The sequence below is a fragment of the Zonotrichia albicollis genome, chromosome 7 (genome assembly GCF_047830755.1).
Source record: "Zonotrichia albicollis isolate bZonAlb1 chromosome 7, bZonAlb1.hap1, whole genome shotgun sequence".
NCBI classification, from domain to species: domain Eukaryota; kingdom Metazoa; phylum Chordata; class Aves; order Passeriformes; family Passerellidae; genus Zonotrichia; species Zonotrichia albicollis.
Window position 1 is genome coordinate 18,946,134 of NC_133825.1, and position 22,797 is coordinate 18,968,930.

The 22,797-nt window shown below is 47.6% G+C and overlaps 1 protein-coding gene across 1 annotated transcript; it reads left to right on the top strand.

The window, feature by feature from the left end:
* Window positions 1–1,933: 1,933 nt before the first annotated feature.
* Window positions 1,934–22,679, top strand: ATAD1 (ATPase family AAA domain containing 1). The gene is given in 11 exon segments (XM_074544531.1): window positions 1,934–2,222; window positions 4,965–5,138; window positions 6,390–6,488; window positions 6,702–6,822; window positions 8,476–8,505; window positions 8,508–8,675; window positions 9,843–9,949; window positions 12,701–12,790; window positions 14,356–14,406; window positions 16,735–16,871; window positions 18,371–22,679. Coding segments are annotated over 10 exon segments (1,086 nt in total). The 5' UTR covers window positions 1,934–2,222; window positions 4,965–4,976; the 3' UTR covers window positions 18,492–22,679.
* The last annotated feature ends 118 nt before the right edge of the window (window positions 22,680–22,797 follow it).

The window sequence follows — 22,797 nt, forward strand, 5'->3', positions numbered from 1 at the left end:
TTTATATCAATTATGTATGCATAAATTTTATATATATATATATATATATATATATATATATATATAGTGTATATATGCATGTTTTCTATTTTTTGTATACATAATTTTTGTATATATAATTTTTATATATATTAATTATATATCCAGGTATATAAAATATATGCATGTTTTATTTTTATATATACAGAAATTATATATCTATATATAATATGTATATATGCATATCTTATTTTTATGTTTACATCAATTATATATAATATAATGTGTATATACGCATGTTTTATATTTATATATACCTGAATTATATATATATTATATATACAGAAATTATAAACTGTATATATATACGTTTTATATTTTTTTATATATAATTTTTGTATATATAATTAATATTTATATTAATTGTTTATCTAGCTACATAAAATATGTATATATATGCATGCTTTATATTTTATGTGTACATAGATTATATATCTATATAAAATATGCATCTATATGCATGTTGTATATTTATATATACAAAAATTATATATCTCTATATAATATGTGTATATATGCATGTTTTATTTTTATGTATACATAAATTATATATTTATATAAAATATGTATATATATGCATGTTTTATATTTTATATATACATAAATTATATATCTATCTGTATAAAATATGTATATATGTGCATGCTTTATATTTTTTGTATACAGAAATTATCTATCTATATAAAATATATGTATATATGCATGTTTTATAATATATACAGAAATTATATATAATATATATGTTTCATATATGCAGAAATTATCTATCTATATATATATATGCATGTTTTCTATTTTTTGTCTACATAATTTTTGTAAATATAATTAGTATATATATAAATTTTATATATCTATATAAAATATGTGTATATCTGCATGCTTTATATTTTATGTATACATTAATTATATATCTATCTATATAAAATATGTGTATATATGCATGTTTTATATTTTATATATACAGAAATTATATATCTATCTATATATAATATGCATATATATGCATGTTTTATATTTTATATATACATAAATTATATATATATAAAATATGTGTATATGTGCATGCTTTATATTTTATTTCTACATAAATTATATATCTATATATAATATGTGTGTATATATGCATGTTTTATATTTTATATATACATAAATTATGTATCTATATATTAAATGTGTATATATGAATGTTTCATATTTTATGCATACATAAATTATAGGTATATATTATGTGTATATATGCATGTTTTATATTTTTGTATACATTATTTTTGTCTATATATTTTATATATATACAAATTATATATCTGTCTATATAAAATATGTATATATATGCATGTTTTCTATTTATGTATACATAAATTAAATATCTAGCTATGTAAAATATGTGTATATATGCGTTTTATATTTTATATATGCATAAATTATCTCTCTAGCTCTATAAAATGTGTCTATTTGTATGTTTTATGTTTTATATATACAGAAATTACATATCTATATATAGAATATGTATATATATGCATGCTTTATATTTTATATATATACATTAATTATATATCTAGCTATATAAAATATGTGTACATATGCATACTTTATATTATATATATATACAGAAATTATATATCTATATATATAATATGTGTGCATATGCATGTTTTGTATTTCATATATACATAAATTATATCTATATCTATATAAAATGTGTGTATATACGCATGTTTTATATTTTCTATGTATTGTTTTCGGTTATAATTTTGCACTTAACGCGCTGTACACGTATTGACCGTGACTGGGATGTGTCAGCGGGGCTCGAGCGGAGTTCCCGCTGTCGTTAGGCGGTTGTAGGCGGGGGCCGCGGCCCGGGGGGTGCCGGTGGAGCCGCTCGGTTGGGCCGCGGCCGCTGCCGGTGGCTCCGGTGGCTCCGGGCCCTTCCCGGCCGGGGCTGCCCCGCATCCGGTGGGCGGAACCTTCGAGCGGGCCGCCGCCGCCCGGAACCTTTGGGCGGGGCGGCGAGCGCCGCACGGACGGAGGAAGCGCCGGACGCGCCGCCGCCGCTGCCGGGCCCTCGGTGCCGCCGCCGGTTTTTGCTCCGCTTCTCCCACCCGCTCCTCCTCCTCCTCCTCGCCTTCCTCCCCCTCCTGCTGCTGCCACCCGGCCCGCGCCGTGTCCCGGAGAGCCGCCGCACGGTGAGTGCCCCGGCGGGACGGCGGCCCCGGCCGCGCCGCACCTGCCGGGCGGCGGGAAGGTCACGGGCAGCGCGGCCCGGCCCGGCCCTGCCCGGGGCTGCCGTGACGGGGCTGCCCGGCCCCGGGGGGATCCCCGCGCTGCAGCGGGGCTGCCCGGCCTTCCCGGCAGCGTGCCCTCGCAGCGGAACGGGAACCAGCGCCGCTGCCGCTTTTGGTTTCCCTTTGCGCCTGACCGGGAGCGCGGAGCCGCCGCGGGCCCCGAGGGCGGACAAACGCTGAGTTCCGCCGGGTTTCAGCCTTTGTGCGGGGCTGGGGCTTCCCTCAGCCAGGTTCTGCTTCGGTTCCTCGCTGTTCGAGCTTTTGCTTTCGGTTGGCGCTCAGGCACGCGTTGCATAAGAAGGAGGTTCCTGCACGGGGTTTTTGGCAGGTTTGCTCCTTGCTCAGCGACTACAGAGCCCTTTTATTTTCATAAATCAGGCTGACGAGGACACGCAGAATCCCTTGGCTCCGGGATGCTTCCTCACATCCTTTAGCAGGGATCCAGGATAATTTGGTGTCCTGGGAGGGGGATCCAGGGATAATTTGGCTGTGGATGCTCCAGCATTGCCCTGGGGATGGGGATCCAGATTAATTTGGCTCTGGGTGTCCTGAGGAGGGGGATCCAGGTTAATTTGGCTGTGGGTGCTCTAAGGAGGTGAATTCAGGGATAATTTGGCTGTAGGGCTCCCTGAGGAAGGGGATCCAGGGCTAATTTGGCTCTGGGTGCTCCAGCATTGCCCTGGCTGCCAGCTTGGTTTGGAGAGTGGCCAGGGAGTGGCAGGAGCTGCCAAAGGAGTTGCTGCTGGTTTTGCCCTTGCACAAGGAAAATGGGGCAGTGCCCAAGGAGGGATTTGGGATTTTCAAGCAGATCCCTCCCAGAGCTGAAGAAGAGCTGGACCCTGATTTTATAAATAATTTTCCCAGAGTTTCAGCGCAGTTCTTTCCTCTGTGCCCTTTGTTCCCAGGACTGAGGGTGCTGTGCTCTGTGGGCTTGGCTCCTGCAGCAGCCAGGCTTTTCCCTGGATAGCTGTGTGCCACATCCAGCATTTTCAGCTTTCCAGGGATATTAATAACTCCCCATGCATCCTGCCAGGTGCAGGCCCCAGCTCTTAACCTCCTTTTAATCAAATGGGAATTGCTGATTGCTCCTTCATGTGGCAGCCAGGTGCCTTTGCTGTCAGCTTCCTCTCAGGGAAAAACCTCTGGAATTCAATCCTGGACTTCCCTGGCTCCAGCAGGCAGCACTCAGGGTCAGCAGCACCCCCAAAGTGTCAGTGGGAATGTGAAATTTGTGCCCACTGTGAGCACAGAATCACAGAATGGTTTGGGCTGGAATGGACATGGAAGCCCATTTGTGGGCAGGGATGCCTTACAGCATCCCAGGCTGCTCCAGCCTGACCTTGGGCACTGCCAGGGATCCAGGGGCAGCCACAGCTGTTCTGGGCACCCTGTGCCAGGGCCTGCCCAGCCTGCCAGGGAGCAATTCCTCTCCAAAATCCCATCCTCTTGTCCTGCCTCTCTCCATTCACTTCCCCAGCTCCCTGCACAACACCTTTTATCCAACAACATTCCAACACCATGCAGGTGTTCTTACAGCTCTGATTTTCCTTTCCTTGCCTCCCTGTCCTTCCCTTTTCCAGGAGCAGCCACAGCTTCTCTGGGAAATCCATTCCAGGGCCTGCCCACCCTCAGGAACAACTCCTAATTCCCAATATCCCATCCTCTTGTCCTGCCTCTCTCCATTCACTTACCCCAGTTCCCTGCACAACACCTTTTATCCAACAACATTCCAACCTCATGCAGGTGTTCTTACGGCTCTGATTTTCTATTCCTTCCCTCCCTGTGCTTCCCTTTTCCAGGGGCAGCCACAGCTGCTCTGGAAAATCCATTCCAGGGCCCGCCCACCCTCAGGAGCAATTCCTCCCCGAAATCCCATCCTCTGGCAGTGTGAAGCCATTCCCCCTTGTCCATTCAGTTACCCCAACTCCCTGCACAACACCTTTTATCCAACAACATCCCACCCCATGAAAGTGTTTTTTTCAGCTCTGATTTTCATTACCATGCCTCCCTGTGCTTCCTTTTTCCAGGAGCAGCCATAGCTTCTCTGGGAAATCCATTCCAGGGCCTGCCCACCCTCAGGAACAACTCCTAATTCCCAATATCCCATCCTCTTGTCCTGCCTCTCTCCATTCCCTTACCCCAGCTCCCTGCACAACACCTTTTATCAAACAACATTCCAACCCCATGCAGGTGTTCTTACAGCTCTGATTTTCCTTTCTTTGCCTCCCCGTGCTTCCCTTTTCCAGGGGCAGCCACAGCTTCCCAAAATCCCATTGTCTGGCAGTGTGAAGCCATTCAGTCTTGTCTTGTCCCTCCATTCACTCATCACAACTCCCTGCACAACACCTTTTATCAAACAACATCCCACCCCATGAAAGTGGTTTTTTCAGCTCTGATTTTCCTTTCCTTGCCTCCCTGTGCTTCCTTTTTCCAGGAGCAGCCACAGCTTCTCTGGGAAATCCATTCCAGGGCCCGCCCACCCTCAGGAACAACTCCTAATTCCCGATATCCCATCCTCTTTTCCTGCCTCTCCATTCCCTTATCCCAACTCCCTGCACAACACCTTTTATCCAACAACATCCCAACCCCCTGCAGATGTTTTCCCAGCTCTGATTTCCCTTTCTTTGCCCCTTTTCCCCTCAGGGCAGAAGGAGGATGGTGCACGCCGAGGCCTTCTCGCGGCCCCTGAGCCGCAACGAGGTGGTGGGGCTGATCTTCCGCCTCACCATCTTCGGGGCTGTCACCTACTTCACCATCAAATGGATGGTGGATGCCATTGACCCCACCAGGAAGCAGAAGGTGGAAGCTCAGAAGCAGGTAGGATTGCATTCTGCACTCTTTGCTTGGGATCTTGAGGAATGAGGGAAGGTGGAGTTTGTTAGTCAGTCTCGGGGTTTAGTTGTTTGGTCTGTTCAGGTTTTATAATGAATTGCAGTATAGAGCAAATGAAAAATAACAAATTTTTATAACAAATTGCAGTTTCCAGCTTGAAGTGGTGGCAAAACTGTGGGTCTAAACTGTTGCTGAAAATCAGAGCTGTTGGCTCTCATTTTCAGCAATTCTGTGCCTCCTCTGCTTCTGACACCTTTGCTGAGCAGCAGTGGCCTTAAATCATCAATCTCTTTATTAACCTTGAATTAATTATTGAGAATTAATTAATTCTTAAACCTTGAGAATTAATTCTTAATTCTTAAACCTGGACTTAATTCTTAATTTAAAAGAGAACTTGAAATCTCTGCATTTCTGGCAACTTAGTGAAGGCAGAGACCTTCACCAGCAGTCTAAATGCCTTGGAAAAGGGAGGGAAAAAATGAAAAGCCTCGTTGCTTACCTTGAACTGGAACTATTTGTGCTCTGGAAAAGCTTTAGGGGCCCTTCAGAACCAAAAGTTAAGGTTTGCTTTAGAAATGTGGCAGCTTTCTTTTGGTTTAGTTTCTGACTGACAGGAATTTCACAGGTTTTGAGCAACCTGTGTTGGGTGGTTTTCCTTCTGTAATGAGATTTTCAATTGAAAACCAACTTTCCCCATGGGTTCAGTGCCAGCTGTTCTCTAAGAGGCTGTACTGTCCCAAAACCTTGTTGGACTTACTGCAACTTTGAGCAGAAAGAGAAACTGAATTGTGCAAGTGTGTTGGCACAATGAGTTTTCCTTGTAAATGAGGGAAAACCCACTGAACACATATTAGAAATTGACTTTTGGGAATTTAAAAATAGATTAATTTCTCCTTGAGTCATGTGAAAATATATTAATCTCTCAAAGTGTTCTGGAGGCCTGGGGGACACAGTCTGTGTTTTAAGGTTTGTTGTGTTTTTTTTTAAGTCATAGCAGAGAAGTTGTGGGTTTGGGCATGTGAGGGTCCAAGCATTTGTTTGATGGGAACTGAGACATCTGACTTGGTTTCACTCAAGTGACAACAAAGTCATTAGGAAACAGCAGAACTTAAACAAGATTTCACCTCTTAGGGAGAAGCTTTTCAAACCACAACCAGCAGTTGTTTAAAAAAGCTGATTTTTGAGTGAAGCATTCCATTTCTTCCTTTGATTTTCCTGCTGTTTGGTTCCCCCCAGGCCGAAAAGCTGATGAAGCAGATAGGAGTGAAGAATGTGAAGCTGACTGAGTATGAGATGAGCATTGCTGCCCACCTGGTGGACCCTCTCAGCATGCATGTGAGCAACTTCCCTGCAAAACCCCCCTTTGTCCCTGGCTTGCATTGTTTGCACCTCTGTGGAAATATTCCTGTGATCTAAAACTGCCTCACAGAGAGCAGAGAGTTTTAATCCCTTTTCTCTTTTATTTTCAAGCCACTCTTTGAAGCTGGTGGGTGCTTTTCCTTGGCAGGATCAGTGCTGATCATTCCCAACACTGTTTTTCCCTTGCAGGTGACCTGGAGTGATATTGCAGGTTTAGATGATGTCATCACAGATTTGAAAGACACTGTCATTCTGCCCATCAAGAAGAAATATTTGTTTGAGAATTCCAGGCTCTTACAGCCCCCAAAAGGTAGGAAGGGAATGTGTTGGATTTACACCTTGATATTTGAAATATAAAAGGTGCAGTTTGTCAGAAAGGGAAGAGGAAGTGGCTTGTTGGGTCAAAGTGCAAACATCAGGACCAATGCCAGGGAAAACCCTCAGATTTTCCTTCTTCCCCTGCTTTGGTGAGGAAGTTTGATCTGAATAATGAAGCAGTAGCTGGATTTTGGTTATGATGTCCGTCATGAAATCATTTGGCTTGGGAGGACCTTAAATCCCATCAGTGCCATGGCAGGGACACCTCCCACTGTCCCAGGCTGCTCCAGCCTGGCCTTGGGCACTGCCAGGGATCCAGGGCAGCCCCAACTGTGCCAGGGAACAATTCCCAATTCTCAATATCCCACCCAAACCTCCCCTCTGGCAGCATGAAGCCATTCCCTGTGTCCTGTCACCCCAGGCCATTACAATCCCTGTATCCTGTATTTTTAACTGTCTCAGTTGTCATTTCCTGTGTTGTCCTTTGGCAGAGTTGAGCTCTAACTCTGCTCTTTGACACTCCTAAAATTGCCATCATTCAGCAGGACAGAAATCCCATTTTTTCTCTGGAGATACCTTGATTCTCTCTGCAGTTGGGTTACACAGCCTAAAGGCAGGTGGAAGATTCATTTTCCCCAGTAAAACACAAGTTGGACTCTGCTGAAATCCCTACAGCCATATTTGTTGTATTTCACTGAAGAAAAATATTTTAAAAAAGCAGAATTTAAACCTAAAATGTTGGACAAACACCCAAGTTTACAGCTTTATTCCCTAAATATTGATTTCTGGAGCTCTCAGTTACTGCTGGATCTGTGAGCACCTCAAGGCTGCTCAAAGGGATGGAAAATGCAGCACTTTGGTGGCTGGTTTAGTTTTTCCAGGCTGCTTTCTGTGGAACTCACAAACTGAAGCTGTCTGGAAAATTACATGAATGCCATGATTTAATAAGCTGAAGGAAAAAATGATTTTTTTTTTTATTTATCTTTTTAAAGCAGATTTTCCAGCTCAGGCTGCTCCCCAGTTTTATAAGTGGCTTAATAGGAAATCACTGCTCCAGAGTAATGATGTTTGTGGGCATCACTCACATAAACAGAGAAAAAACCTCAATAATTCCCTGTGTTTTGGGTTCTTTTAACTGAATGTTGCTCTTGAAATTGTTTTGAAATTGTTTTCTTTGTAACTGTGTTTAGAAAAACACTCCTGTGAATTCTTGCACTGTGACAAGTTTAAAAATAATACAAGATGTCATATTTAATTGTGGGTAATTTGTTTTTAAACTGTCTGTGGGTCTGTTGTGTGATGGATTTTTCCTTTCCTCACTCCTCTGTGCTAAGGGCTGGAAGGAGCTGTAAATAAACCTGCCAGGACATAAATAGGGGTTAATTTGCTGTCCTGGGAATGGAATAAAATGGAATCATGGGGTGGTTTGGCTTGGAAGGGACCTTAAAGATGATGCTGCAGCCCCACAATAAATCAGTCATCTCTCAGATGTTTCAGCTTCACCCTCCCTGTCTAAAAAGGGGAAAAAATCCCCCAAAGGGAATTGTCTTTGGTAATTTAACAGGGATTACCTTAAAACCTCTGATGGATGGAACGGTGTTCCTTTGGTTTGATTTCTTCCCTTTTAACTCTGTGAATTTTCCAGGAGTTCTTCTCTATGGCCCCCCTGGTTGTGGAAGACCCTGATTGCCAAAGCCACTGCCAAGGAAGCTGGGTGCAGGTTCATCAACCTGCAGCCCTCCACGCTGACAGATAAATGGTATGGAGAATCCCAAAAGCTGGCTGCTGCTGTCTTCTCCCTGGCCATAAAGCTCCAGCCATCCATCATTTTTATTGATGAAATAGGTAAAAATCTCTTTTTTGTTTTATCAGTAGCCATGGCAGAGTGGCATTGAACTGTAGGCTTAGTGATGTATGGATCTGCTGTCATCTTTTCCTTCAGAATTGTGAAGGAATGGTGGCACATTAGGAAAAACAATGGGGTTTTTTTCCTGGTGGTAGTGGAGGAATTCACAAGTAAAACAAATTCCTACTTAATTTTGGTTCATGAGGAAACTCAGCAACAAATACACTTCAGTGCTTCTGCTGTCAGGGCACATATGGGAGGTAAAATGTGGTTTTAGGAGAGCTCTGGAATGGGAATTTCACAGGGCTGAAGGATAGGAGGGGAGGTGTGGAAACCCCAAAGCACTGGGAATATTTCTCTGACCCTGACCCCCAGGGCAGCACTGACTCTGACCCTCATCCATGGAGAAAGTTTCCTAAACTCCAGAATAGATTGGAACCCACAAAAGTGTGCAATAGGTTATACAGAGCAGTGCAGGTGCATCACTTGGTGAGAAATTGAGGGTTTGGGATTTTTAGTGTGTTGTGGATGGAAGCAAGATGGAGGGCACAGGGTGTCATCCTGGGTTTCTCCTTCCTGCTGCTTCTTCCTCCTTCTCCATGGGTTTGGGTGGCATTTTGTAATTGGGTGGAAAAGTCCACATTGCAGCTCTTTGGGATCAGTTATTGGGTTAAAAGGGAAAATAATCCAGGTGTCAGCTCTTAACTGGATAGTTTAGTCTTAAAAGCCCTTGGAACAAGAGATTGTTGCCATTTTGTGCCTTGCTGCCAAACTCTCAGTAGTGAGGCTGTTTTACTGATAAGAAATGATAAACACCTGAGTCTGAACATGAGCTACTGTCTCAGTGCCTTCAATCCAGACCTAGAGAAGGGTCCAGCAGGGAGGCTGCTTTCTATGAATGCAGGTTAAGGTGAAAGGTGAAATTTTCATGCAGGTGAAAATTTGGAGCACAGGATGTGAGGAATCCCCTGTGATGGTGCACCCTTGTGTGGTGTCCTTGGAAAGGGAGCTTAGGAATGGGGGAGAATCCACTTTCACCCTTAGCAGCACTTGCTGTTTGCTGCCAGTGCTGATTGAAAACGCATGCATGAGATGAGAGAGCAGCCCAGGAGTGCATTCCTGAGGGGAATGGGGCTGGCAGTGACTGCATCCCTGCTTTGGCCCAGATTCCTTCCTGAGGAACCGATCCAGCACCGACCACGAGGCCACGGCCATGATGAAAGCCCAGTTCATGAGCCTGTGGGATGGGCTGGACACTGACTACAACTGCCAGGTGAGTCCCCAGGGTGTGCTGGGAGGGGGGATGGCATCCCCTCATCCCCTCATCCCCTCATCCCCTCATCCCCTCATCCCCTCATCCCCTCATCCCCTCATCCCTTCATTCCCTTCATTCCCTTCATTCCCTTCATCCCCTCATCCCCTCATCCCCTCATCCCCTCATCTCCTCATCTCCTCATGTCCTCATTTCCTCATCCCCTCATCCCTTCATCCCTTCTTCCCTTCATCCCCTCACTCCCTCACTCCCTCATCCCCTCATCCCCTCATCCCCTCATCCCCTCATCCCCTCATCCCCTCATCCCCTCATCCCCTCATCCCCTCATCCCCTCATCCCCTCATCCCCTCATCCCTTCATTCCCTTCATCCCCTCATCCCTTCATTCCCTTCATTCCCTTCATTCCCCTCATCCCCTCACTCCCTCATCCCCTCATCCCCTCATCCCCTCATCCCCTCATCCCCTCATCCCCTCATTCCCTCATCCCCTCATCCCCTCATCCCCTCATCCCCTCATCCCTTCATTCCCTTCATCCCTTCATCCCCTCATCCCTTCATTCCCTTCATTCCCTTCATTCCCCTCATCCCCTCATCCCCTCACTCCCTCATCCCCTCATCCCCTCATCCCCTCACTCCCTCATCCCCTCATCCCCTCATCCCCTCATCCCCTCATCCCCTCATCCCCTCATCCCCTCATCCCTCATCCCCTCATTCCCTCATTCCCTCATCCCCTCATCCCCTCATCCCCTCATCCCCTCATCCCCTCATCCCCTCATTCCCTCATTTCTTCATCCCCTCGTCCCCTCGTCCCCTCGTCCCCTCATTCCCTCATTCCCTCATTTCCTCATTCCCTCATCCCCTCATCCCCTCATCCCCTCATCCCCTCATCCCCTCATCCCCTCATTTCCTCATTCCCTCATCCCCTCATCCCCTCATCCCCTCATTTCTTCATCCCCTCATCCCCTCATCCCCTCATCCCCTCATCCCCTCATCCCCTCATCCCCTCAGCTGGGATTTTGGGAACAGGGCTTGCCAAGGCTTCTGTACCTGTCAGTGATTCCCAGCGCTTTATGGGAATGAGGGCAGTTGTATCCACAGGTCATTCCTGAGAACATTGGCTTTGTGCTTAGCTTGGTTTTAATCAAGAAGTGTTTCCAGATGAGGTGGGATGGGCTTTAAGGTGCCTCCCATCCCAAACCATTCTGGGATTCTGAATTCAGAAAGCTATATTTGAGTTATTCAGAATCCCAGAATGGTTTGGGATGTGAGACACCTTAAAGCCCATCCCATCTCATCTGGAAACACTTCTTGATTGAAGTGCCATGGTGTCACCTGGGATAATCTTCTCAAAGCCCTTCAACAGAATCTTTATTCTCTAAATTGAAATTTTTCAGCCTTTTAAATGTGTATTTTTGCATTAATAGCTTTTTCTCCTCTCCCAAGCATGTGCTAAAGATGTTTTTCAGCTGATTTTTCCCCAAAATGAGCAAAAACCAGTGATGTGTGTGTACTGAGGGTTAAAGCTCCCCATTAGTAAAAAGCAGTGGTATGAACCCTTCACTGGAAACTGATATAATCTTCCAAGCACAGTGCATTACCTTTTTTTACCCAACACACTGCCAATTCCTTGGAGCAAATGAAATTATTCATTCCCTGCACTGAGACAATCTGGGGTCTCTCAAGCTCAGCAGTGTTTGCCTTTTGTAAGAAAAACCAGAATCCCAAATGCTTGAAGGACATTGTAAGGAAGTGTTGAGGTGGATGTGCTGATCCCACCTGGAATTCCACACTCAGCTGGGAGCTAAACCTGCTGAGGAAAGGTTTCCTTTTCCCAAATCAGGAAAATAAAGCCCAGAGAAGTGTGGATTATCCCCGAGCCAGCCATCCCAGTGCCTCTAGGTGGCAGGGTGACACTGCTGGGCCACCAAGCCTGCTGGCCCTCCTTGCTGGAGCTGCTGGGCCTGGCCCGAAGGCAGGAGCAGGGCAGCAAAGCCCTGGAGCCCGGGTTAATGACAATCCCCGTGGTGTTTGTCACTGTCCTGCAGCCCAGATTAACCACCCTGTCGTTTGTCACTGTCCTGCTGGCTGTTTACCATGCACACAGCTTAGAGTAAGGCATGGGAGAACAAGGCAGCTGTGAATGGGGAGTCAATTTGTTCTGGAGTTAAGAGCTGGAGTGCTGCAGGGAGGTAAACACTGGCCTGGTGTTGGGCTTGCCTTTAACCCACTGCTCACCTGGAGCTCCTGGAATGCTTTTTTTTGAAAAATCTTGGCTCAATTTTTACTGAATTTAAAAGAATAAAGACTCCAGGTGAACCCACTGCCATGGTGGTCTCCTAGAAGATGTCCCTGCTCATGAAGAATTGACAACAAAATGACCTTGAAGGTCTTCTCCAGCCCAAAACCTTCTGTGATGCTTTTTCCAGCACAGCACAAAAGCACCACATTTTTAAAGCACCTTCCCGAAACATCTCCTTTTGAATTCCACCAGGAACTAAGAGTGACATCACAAGCAGAAGTTTTAAGTTCCTCCTTGGGGTTTGAGATTTCAAGTTGGGCTCATTGAAATCTCCCCCCAGGTGGTGTTTGTGGCACCAGGGCTGCCCTTGCTGAGATCACTGCCAGGAAACCTCTTGGTAACTTCTGGAAATGTGATGCTGTTGATAAAGTGGGGGAGATCCCTGGCTGGTGCTGACATTCCCAGCCTGGGGATGTGTCCCAGCTCTGGTTTCTGTCTCTTGGTGTCACACAGGTGATTGTCATGGGGGCCACCAACAGGCCCCAGGACCTGGACTCTGCCATCATGAGGAGGATGCCCACCCGCTTCCACATCAACCAGCCTGTGAGTCCTGCCTGCCCTGCCCCAGGGGGCTTTTCCTGCAGCAGTGCTGCCTCTGCTCACCTGGGTTTAGGGCTTTTGAAGCACATCCAGAACTCAGATTTTTAAGGTGAAGTTGTGATCTCTTGGGGTTTTTATCTGGAACAACACCATGAGCTGCCCAGCCCTGCTCTCCTCTGGGCGTGGAGCTGTTTGGGTGCTGCACACTGGGGAGGGCTGGTTTGTAACTCAGTTCTGCTCAGGCTTTCCACGCTGGAAAACCTGCCTGTGATGGGCTTGGAATGAGATGGATTTCAGCTCCCAAACCATTCCATGGTTCTGTGACTTATTAAGTTCTTGATCATTGTTCCAAATGTTGGTCCTGCCATCCTTTCCCAGCTATTTCACCTTTGAATGCCTGCTGATGTGACCAGACGTTTTTGTGTCAGTGTTATCAGGAGTTCAGTTGTGCTTGAATTCCCTCCTGGCTACAGAAATCATGATCCATTTTTGCTGAGAGCAAACTGGAGGAGTAAAATTCTTATTGATTGTGCAAGAGAGGAGCTGTGTTCCCACGCCTGTGTTGTTGGAACTGACTTTCCCTCCATGGGAGTGGATCCCTTTGGGAACAGCATTTATAACCTGTGTCACATTTATAAGCTGTGCTTCCACACCTGTTCCACTCATCTCCAGCTGTTCCTGCAGTTAGAAGGGGGCAAAAATTTGGATTTGAGAACTTTGTGGTGCCATTCTATCAAGCCCCATCTTTATTATGTGCCCTGGGAGGTTACAGGGATTGGCTCCCTCTCCCAGAGCAGATTTTCCCTACCCCCCTAGAGCCCTGCCATGAGCTTACAGCTGCTCTGGGCTTTGTGATCAGCCCAGACTGGCCCTGACTCTCACTGCAGCTGGAATAATTGTTGTGCTGTGGCTTGGGAACAGGCAGGGGCAGCAGGGAAAGCCTTGCAGATTTTGTAACTGAGTTTGAGATTAAAAGGCCCCAAATTATTCATCAAAAATTGCCTGCAAAGCAGAGAGAAATGGCAGGAGTGGGTTTTGTGGACAGAGGAGCAACTTTTCAGCTCCCAAATTGTCTGTGGGGGGATTTTTCCCCTTTTAATGATGGAAGTGAGGTTGGGCAGGCACAAACCCCAGTGTTTGTTGCCTGTGTTTGGCCTTCCTAGGAAGGATTCTTCAGTAACCTCCAGCACTGAGTTAGACACACAATTCTGCCTCTAAACCCCTCAGTTTGGGGCTGTGCAAAGCAGGATCAGGTGTGCAGACAGCAGGGTTCTGAGAAACTCCTGGGAAAAGGGGTCACTGTTCTGGGATCCAGGTTTTGCCAGGCAGGAGTGGGTGTTAGTGCAGGATATACCCATGGGATGTGTGGGGTTTCTGTGGGGGTTTTGGTGTGCAGTTTTGAATCACACAGTGTGTGATTTACGTGGTTTAGAATTTCCCAAGCATCACCTGTGGAAGGGAATTTGCCATCAGAGAGGTTCCCTCAGTGTGTCACATGTCCTGAAAGCCCTGGGGTTGTCACAAGTGTTCATTTTTGTCCTCTGGTAATTCAGTCTCCTCTCTTTCAGGCTCTGAAGCAAAGAGAGGCCATCTTGAAGCTGATTTTGAAGAATGAAAATGTGAGTAGCTCCTGGCTGCATGGCTGCCCCCAGTGCAGCCCTGGCCCTGCACAAGGTGTGGTTTGTGATGTGCCAGGGCCCTGAGCTGAGAACTTGGGAATCCTTTGTGGCTTTAGGTGTGGCTGCCATTAAAGCCCTGCTATGGGCTCCTTTGTGAGCAGGAGCCTTGGCTTGTGTGAATCACCCCCTCTGAGCAGTGACTCCAGTTCTGGCTCCATTTGCTTGTTTCTCTCTCTAAAAGGTGCAGGTGAATCATGTTTAGATCAGGGAAGGAAATTTGAAGGAAATCAAGAAGGTGCTGACTTTAAACTCTTTAACTCTGTCTTGGCTCAACTCAAGCAAAGAGCAATAAATTTTTTTGACAGTGCTGCTTTTGATCCCTAATTCAAATTTCAGAGGAGAAGGAAAGGATGAGGTGTGAGCACACCTGAAAAGGAATCCCTGTTCCTCAGAGCTTCCTCCCAAATTTAATCAGCAGCACTAATTGCCTTCAAGTTTATGTTGCAAAGTGTCTGTGGGCTGAGCTCCAGCCTAATAAATAGAATTTATTAGTAAAACCAACTTGAATTTTTTTGAAGAGGCCTAAAAATGGCAGCTCACCAGCAGGGAACCACAGAAATGAGTTTTTCAGGGAGATAAAAAACCAGCCTGTATTGGTTATCCCACAGGAGGAGGAATTGGATCTCTCAAACTCGCACTTCACATGGCAAGGGGAATTTTGCCCTCTCTTTTCCTTGCCTGATTTAAACCATGATTTTAGGGAATAGTTTCCCTCTTGAAAGAAATAATCCCAGAATTACAGCCTTTTGTTAGACTGTTAGGTTTAACTTTTAAAAAGGAAAAAAATTATGCACATGGTGGGAAAGGAATCAGAAATTTCATAAAAGATGGAATAAACCTGAGGTCTTGCTTGGCAAGAATTCAGCCTGACCCAGTGCACTGAGTTAGACACAGAATTTTGTCTCTAAACCCCCCAGTTTGGGGCTGTGTAAAGCAGGAATGGGTGAGGAACTCATGTGGGCACCTGGGAAAAGGGGTCACTGTTCCTGGGATGCAGTTTTTGCCCAGGCAGGAGTGTGATTAGTGCAGGATAATCCAATGTTCAGGGGTTCCAAGGATGTATCCACAAGGACATGCCAGGCTGAGTAAGGATGGTTGGGGTGGTGGTGTTTGCAGGGTCCCAGGAGGAGAGGAGAGATGAGAATCTTGGCTCCATGTTTGTGGAGGCTGATTTATTATTTTATGATATATATTATATTTTAAAAATGATATATTAAAATTATACTAAAAGAATAGAAGAAAGGATGGAGGGAAGGAGAAGGGAAGGGAAGGGAAGGGAAGGGAAGGGAAGGGAAGGGAAGGGAAGGGAAGGAAGGGGAAGGGAAGGAAGGGAAGGGGAAGGGAAGGGAAGGGAAGGGAAGGGAAGGAAGGGGAAAGGAGACGGAAAGGAAAGGAAAGGAAAGGAAAGGAAAGGAAAGGAAAGGAAAGGAAAGGAAAGAAAGGAAAGGAAAGGAAAGGAAAGGAAAGGAAGAAAGGAAGGAAAGGAAAGGAAAGGAAAGGAAAGGAAAAGGAAAGGAAAGGAAAGGAAAGGAAAGAAAGGAAAGGAAAGGAAAGAAAGAAGGAAAGGAAAGGAAAAAAGGAAGGAAAGGAAAGGAAAAAGGAAAGGAAAGGAAAGAAAGGAAAGGAAAAGGAAAGGAAAGGAAAAGAAAGGAAAGGAAAAGGAAAGGAAAGGAAAAGGAAAGGAAAAAGGAAAGGAAAGGAAAAAGGAAAGGAAAGGAAAAAGGAAAGGAAAGGAAAAAGGAAAGGAAAAAGGAAAAGGAAAGGAAAAGGAAAAGGAAAGGAAAGGAAAGGAAGGAAGGAAAGGAAAAAAGGAAAGGAAAGGAAAAAAGGAAAGGAAAGAAGGAAAGGAAAGGAGGGGGAAGAAGGAGGAAAGGAAAGGGGAAAGGGAAGGAAAGTCAAATCTTGTGACTACTCACAGCCTCGCACAGGTTGGCTGTCATTGCCCATGTAAGACAATTCACATGCTGGGTAAACAATTCTCCAAATCACATTCCAAAGCATCAAAACATGGAAGCTGAACAGGAGAAAAGATCCTAATGAAAGGATTTTTCATAAAATATGTCAGTGACAGGTTGGGGTTCTGTGGGTTTGGGGCCCATGGCAGGGTTTGATGAGCTGACACATGTGACGGTGTGATCCACTTGGAGGTTCCAAGAGCAAGGGAATAATTCAGCTCCCCAGAAATACCAAATGAAGATGATCTCAGACTGTTGTAGAGCAGAGCCCCTGGCTCTGGAGTGTCCCTGGGCTGAGCTGGATCTCCCACAGGTGGACAGCCACGTGGACCTGCTGCAGGTGGCCAAGGAGACGGACGGTTTCTCGGGCAGTGACCTGAAGGAGATGTGCCGGGACGCGGCGCTGCTCTGCGTGCGGGAGTACGTCAACAACGCCTGCGAGGAGGACGTGTACGTGGGGCTGCTGCACCCTCCCTGCTGCTGCTCCCTGGGGCTGGGCTGCCCACGGGGCCACACACTGCTGCAGTGTCTGCTGCCATGCCCTGCTGCCGCTGTGCACAGCCCCTCACAGCTCACTGCCTCTCGGTGCTTTTGCCTCTGAAAATCAGCTCAGCGCCTTGGTTGTTCCAAGGTGCCCAAACTGGAGGTGGCCTGAGCCAGCAAATCCTGCTGCTGCTCTGGTTAGTGCCAGGCTTCAGCCCACCAAATCCTGCTGCTGCTGCTCTGGTTAGTGCCAGGCTTCAGTGCACCAAATCCTGCTGCTGCTGCTCTGGTTAGTGCCAGGCTTCAGCCCACCAAATCCTGCTGTTGATCTGGTTAGTGCCAGGCTTCAGCCCTCCAAATCCTGCTGCTGCTCTGGTTAGTGCCAGGCTTCAGCCCACCAAATCCTGCTGCTGCTGCTGCTCTGGTTAGTGCCAGGCTTCAGCCCACCAAATCCTGCTGCTGCTCTGGTTAGTGCCAGGCTTCAGCCCACCAGGTCCTGAGCCACCAGGTCCTGCTGCTGCCACAGTGCTGGGACATCCCTCTGCTGTTTGCCATGCCTGCAGCAACCCTGAGTGCATGGAGGGGCTGGAGCGTGTCAAAGGAAGGGGAAGGGGCTGGAGCCCCAGGAGGGGCTGAGGGAGCTGTCAAGGGGCTCAGCCTGGAGCAAAGGAGGCTCAGGGGGCCCTTGTGGCTCTGCACAACTCCCTGCCAGGAGGGGACAGCCAGGGGGGGTCGGGCTGTGCTGCCATGGAACAGGGACAGGACAAGGGGAAAGGGCCTCAGGCTGGGCCAGGGGAGGCTCAGCTGGGACAGCAGCAGAAATTTCTGCATGGAAAGGGTTAATTAGTTCTTATCTATGTCACAGCCTCACAAACCCTGAGTTCTACAGCACTTCACTCTAACAAACTAAAAATGGAGCTCCATCTCTCTCTCTCTACAAGGCCTTTTAAGGGTAAACTTAAGAAATGACACCTGAATTATTTTTACTTTGAATAATCAATAACCAACCACCCATGGCCTGCAATGGGGACTTTCTTACCCAGTTACACAAAACCACCCAAGCCCATGGAGAAGAAGGTGAAGAAGAAGGATCAGCCTTCACCTTAAAACTCCATCTTGTTTATATATATTACTATATTCTAAAACCTTAAACTCTTAAGTCTTCCACATTCAAACTCCACACCCACAATCCCAGTTCCATCATTCCATTTTGGAATTCCATTCCAGGCCTTGGCAGGGCTGCCCAGGGAGCTTTGCAGTGCCCAGCCCTGCAGGTGTCCCAGGAAGGGCTGGAGGTGGCACTCAGTGCTCTGGGCTGGGCACAGCTGGGACTCCAGGGGCTGGCAGGGATTCTCCAGCCTCAGGCAATCTGTGGTTCCAGCGGATCCATGCAGAGCTGCTGGTGGCAGGGATGGCTGTGAGGCTGCCCCTGGCCCTCACCTGGCTGTTGTCTGTCTCTCCCCCAGGCACGATGAGGATGAGATCCGGCCCGTGCAGCAGCAGGATCTCCACAGGGCCATCGAGAAGATGAGGAAATCCAAGGATGTCTCCATGCAGAACCTGGCCATGGAGATCGTGTTTGATTAAGACAAAAGAGTGTGTTTGCAGTTCCTGATGTGATTTAGTTTGACTTCTGTAATCAGTTAGCAAAACCAGTGTCAGGGGGTGGGAGCAGGGGTGGCAAAGGGAGTTCTGTTCCTGGAATCGTTTTTATACAACAACAACCTCTTAAGTTATTGCAATTCCCGGTGGGAGTGGAAGCCCAGATCATGAGTGGAACAATTGAGGCCAGCCCAGGGATCCCTGGAGCCTCCCAGCAGGAGTGGCTGCTCCCAGGGCCAGGGGCACGGGCTGGGTGTGTACAGATGGGTGTGTGAGTGCAGGACCTGTACATAGCCACACTTTTTTTTATATATATAGACATAATCTGTAGATAACTTGAGTATGGAAAATCTTTTCTACTTCCTTCCTGAAGCAAACCAAATCAGAAGCTGTATAGGGGAAAGATTCCTCGATACTCAGTTCACTTGTACCTTCTAGCAGCAAATGCCAGGATAGAAACTGCTCCTAGAACAAAGCAACATTTGAAATGCTACTGATTTTTCTTCCACATGACCACTTGAAATCTGGTGCCATTTAGTCAAGATAGTAAACTACTCTGTAAAAATGTTTGAATACTTTTAATTTTTTATGAATTCTGCTTTTGCAGGCTTTTTAAATGAAGGCTGATTTTATTTTTGGTTTTCCCTTGCTGTCAGCAGCTAGAGTAGAACCCCACTTGCTCTTTCCTAAATCCCCACATTCTCTGAGCTCTCTGGGCTCCTGTGCACTGTCCCCAGGACTTGCTTCTCCCTCGGTCTCTGCAGGCCCCACGGTGGCACCATCCCGAGGTGTCACAGCCCTGAGGCACAGCAGGGACACTGTGGGATGTCTGACTCTGTCCCATGCTCAGATCTGTGAATTTCAAGAGGAGGAGATGGATTTTGGGCTTATTGATGTGGTTTAGCAACGTGCTGTCCTTGCTGGTACCAGTTCTGGTGAATTCTTGTAACGTTCTGTTGCGATAAAGGCCAAGGGTTACAAATGTGAGTGGCAAAAATGTTTGGGGTTTTCTTTTAGTGGAGTTATTGTCAGAGGTAGTCAAGAACTTGTGGCTTTTTCATATAATGCTATGAACTGTGCACTAATTGAGCCCAAATCTGTAAAGGGAATTAAATGTTCAAAGCCCAGGGGTGGGAGGCTGTGTCACAGCTCTGCTGCCTGTGAGGGGAGGGAAACATTGGAGGCACAGAATGATGTAAAACCAAATGCACTGCAAAGGAAAATAAAGTGAAATAAGGAGGGCTGGAGCCCTGCCATGACACGGTGTCAGGGGCTGGTGACAATGTCCCTCAAGCTCAGCCTGCTCCCTGCTGTCCTGCCCCCTGGAGTGCAGGGCTGAGTTTGTCCCAATTTAATCCTAAAACCAAATTTGAGGGGGTGGATAAAAATAATTGAATAATTGCTTAGACTTCTTCCCTGTGTCCAAAACACTGGGAGATGCACAATGGTCTAACACAGGGCTGCAGGAATTTAGGCACAGCAGAACTGCTGGGATATGGAAATGGGAAAAGTCTGGGATGTTAATCCCATAAATCACTTCAGTGCTGGGGCTGGGTGAGCCTGGGATCCAGGGGAGGCACCAGCATGGGCAGAGGGATGGAGCAGCTCTGCTGGGAGGAAAGGCTGGCACAGCTGGGGGGGCTCACCTGGACAGGAGAAGCTCTGGGGTGACCAAACTGTGGCCTGAAGGAGCTGCAGGAAACGTGGAGAGAGATTGTGCAAGGGATGGAGGGACAGGACACAGGGAATGGCTCCCAGTGTCACAGGGCAGGGCTGGATGGGATATTGGGCATTAGGAATTGTTCCCTGGCAGGGTGGGCAGGCCCTGGCACAGCTGTGGCTGCCCCTGGATCCCTGGCAGTGCCCAAGGCCAGGCTGGACATTTGGAGCAGCCTGGGACAGTGACACCTGGGAAATGCCAGCCTGGGAAGCTCCTCCTGCACCTCCTGCCTCTATTGCTGGCTCCTCGTTTCCTCCAGTGGCTGGTGACAGCGAGACCGCCCCATATCACCCATAATTTCACTTTCTCCAGGAAATACCTGGGTAAAAGGGCAGTAGTTCAGGTTGCTGGCTCTTCAGTTTGACACCAGACAGTGCACCGAGTGCTGAGGGCTGTTTGTACTCTATTTTCAGGCTGTTTCCTGCTCGCTAAAACCCCAGCGCAGGCAAGTCTCAATTGGCTTTAATTGAGTGTGAGGTGTGCCCTCAGGGGGTTAATGTCACCCCGAGGGCGGGCACGGCAGCAGGACAAAGCCGGGACAGCCCCTGCTGGTGTCGCCAAAAGCCCGGCTCTGGCCGGAGCTGCCCTTCCCTGCTGCCCAGAACTGCTCGGGGGCTGGCTGGAGAGGCACAGGGAGTCATTTCTGATTGCTCCTGGGGGGAAATTTCTGCAGCTGGAGTGCAATTCCACTTCTCCAGGAACTCTCCCACATTTTCCACTCTTGCTGCTGCTGTGGGAGTCCTTGTCAGAGCACAAACCCTCTGGCAGCTCCCTCCACAGGCTGAGGGTTTGGGACGTGGCTGCTTTCATCCCATGGCTCCAGAGGCTTGGTCCAGCCCTCAGCACCTGATCCTGCCTCTCTGAAGGGGGAAGAGCCCAATTCCTCTCGCACATCTCCAGGCACAGCTGCTGAAGCACAGCTGAGCCAGCCTCCAGCAAAGCTCCACCCAAAAACCACCAAGCGAGAGCTGCTTACACATATAAATATTTATTTGTACTAAAAGTGAGTGTTTCATAGAGTATCGAGTTCAGAATATATTAAATCATGAGATGCATCAGCTGAGGTACAAATTCCAGTCTCATGTCTTTAATAAATAGACTATAAACCCCCCAGTCCTCGTGCTTCAATCAGAGGTAATCAGGACACTACTCTGGTTTAAAATGATAACACAACATCTGTGTTCTGCTGTGACCACCTGGATTCACTGGGGGGGGACAGGATTGTTTCATGATGAGCAGCAACAGTGCTGTTTCACTCCTTAGAAATCCTAAATGGGAATGTCACTTTTGGGAATGTCACTTTTAGGGCCTGGCTGGGTGAGGCTGGTGCTGGTGCTCTGGCAGCTCCCACCGAGGCTGCAGCATTTGCCTTGGGGGAAAACACAGATTTCCTCCAAATGCTTAAAAAAAGACTTAAAAAACCCTTTGTCAAGGATATTTTCCAGTTACAGATGAAGGTTTGGGCAGTGTGCCCTGGCCACAGCAGAGCAGGTTGTAGCTCATAGTACTGAGCAAGAGCAGGATGGTTTTGCTGAGTGTGGATCCAGCTGGAACTCAAACAGGAGCACAAGAAGAGAGGAACGCTGATTGTCCTTCCTTGGGGACATCCCGAGGGCTCCGGGGGCCGCTGCTGAACCCGGGGCCAGGTGCACAAACCCCGCAGTGAGGCTGCAATGAGCGAGGGCTGCTCGTCCTGCTCGGCTGCCACCGCACAGCGGGGCGGGACCAGCCCCGTCCCCGGCTCCCGCAGTGCCCCACGCTGTCCTGTCGCTGTTTGTCGCTGCTCTGTCACCTCGGCGGCTCCTGCGAGCCAGCGGGAAAGCCTCGGGAGGGGCATTGCCGATGTCCGTGCCGGGTGAGGGTGGGGAAGGCGACAATGACCGCGGGGACTCTCCAAGCCAGGCTGGGGCAGCACCGGGCTCTGGGCTCAGCAGCAGCACACAGGGCTGGGGACAAGGGCTTGCTGCCACCCTCGGGCTGTCCCCATGCGCAGACACGGAATAAATCAGGTCACCTGCACCCACAGCGGTGTGGATGAGGCTGCGGCCTCTCTCAGCCGGTTCTCCAGACCCTCCCGGTGCTGTGACTTTGCTGTTTTGTCCCGGATTTGCCTTTGGGGCAGAGGGAAGGGGGAGCCCATGCTGCCACCTGGGAGCACAGTGCCAGCATCCCTGACTTCTCCTCGCTGTGCAGAGCTTTCTCAGGATCTCAGGGTTTGTGGTGCCTCCCAGGAGAGGCTCTCCAGCTGGGCTGTGAGTGCAGGGATGGGTTCCTGTGCCAGGGATAACATGGCACATCCTCACAGGCTCCTGAACGCGGAGCAACAGGAATGCTCAGCCCAGAGGTCAAGCAGGAGGAAGGAAGGAAGGAAGGAAGGAAGGAAGCAGTGAGGAGTTGGCTCAGCCACAAGGAACTGGAGGTGGTCACAGCTGATCTTAAAAAAAGTCCTTTTTTACAAAAAGAGGCATTAAAAAGATTCTGCTGTTAATTAGCAAAAACTGTCTAAGGCACAACGAGGAAAGGCACTTCTTCATTTACCCTGGTCCCCTCTGCACTGGCAGCACCGTGGCA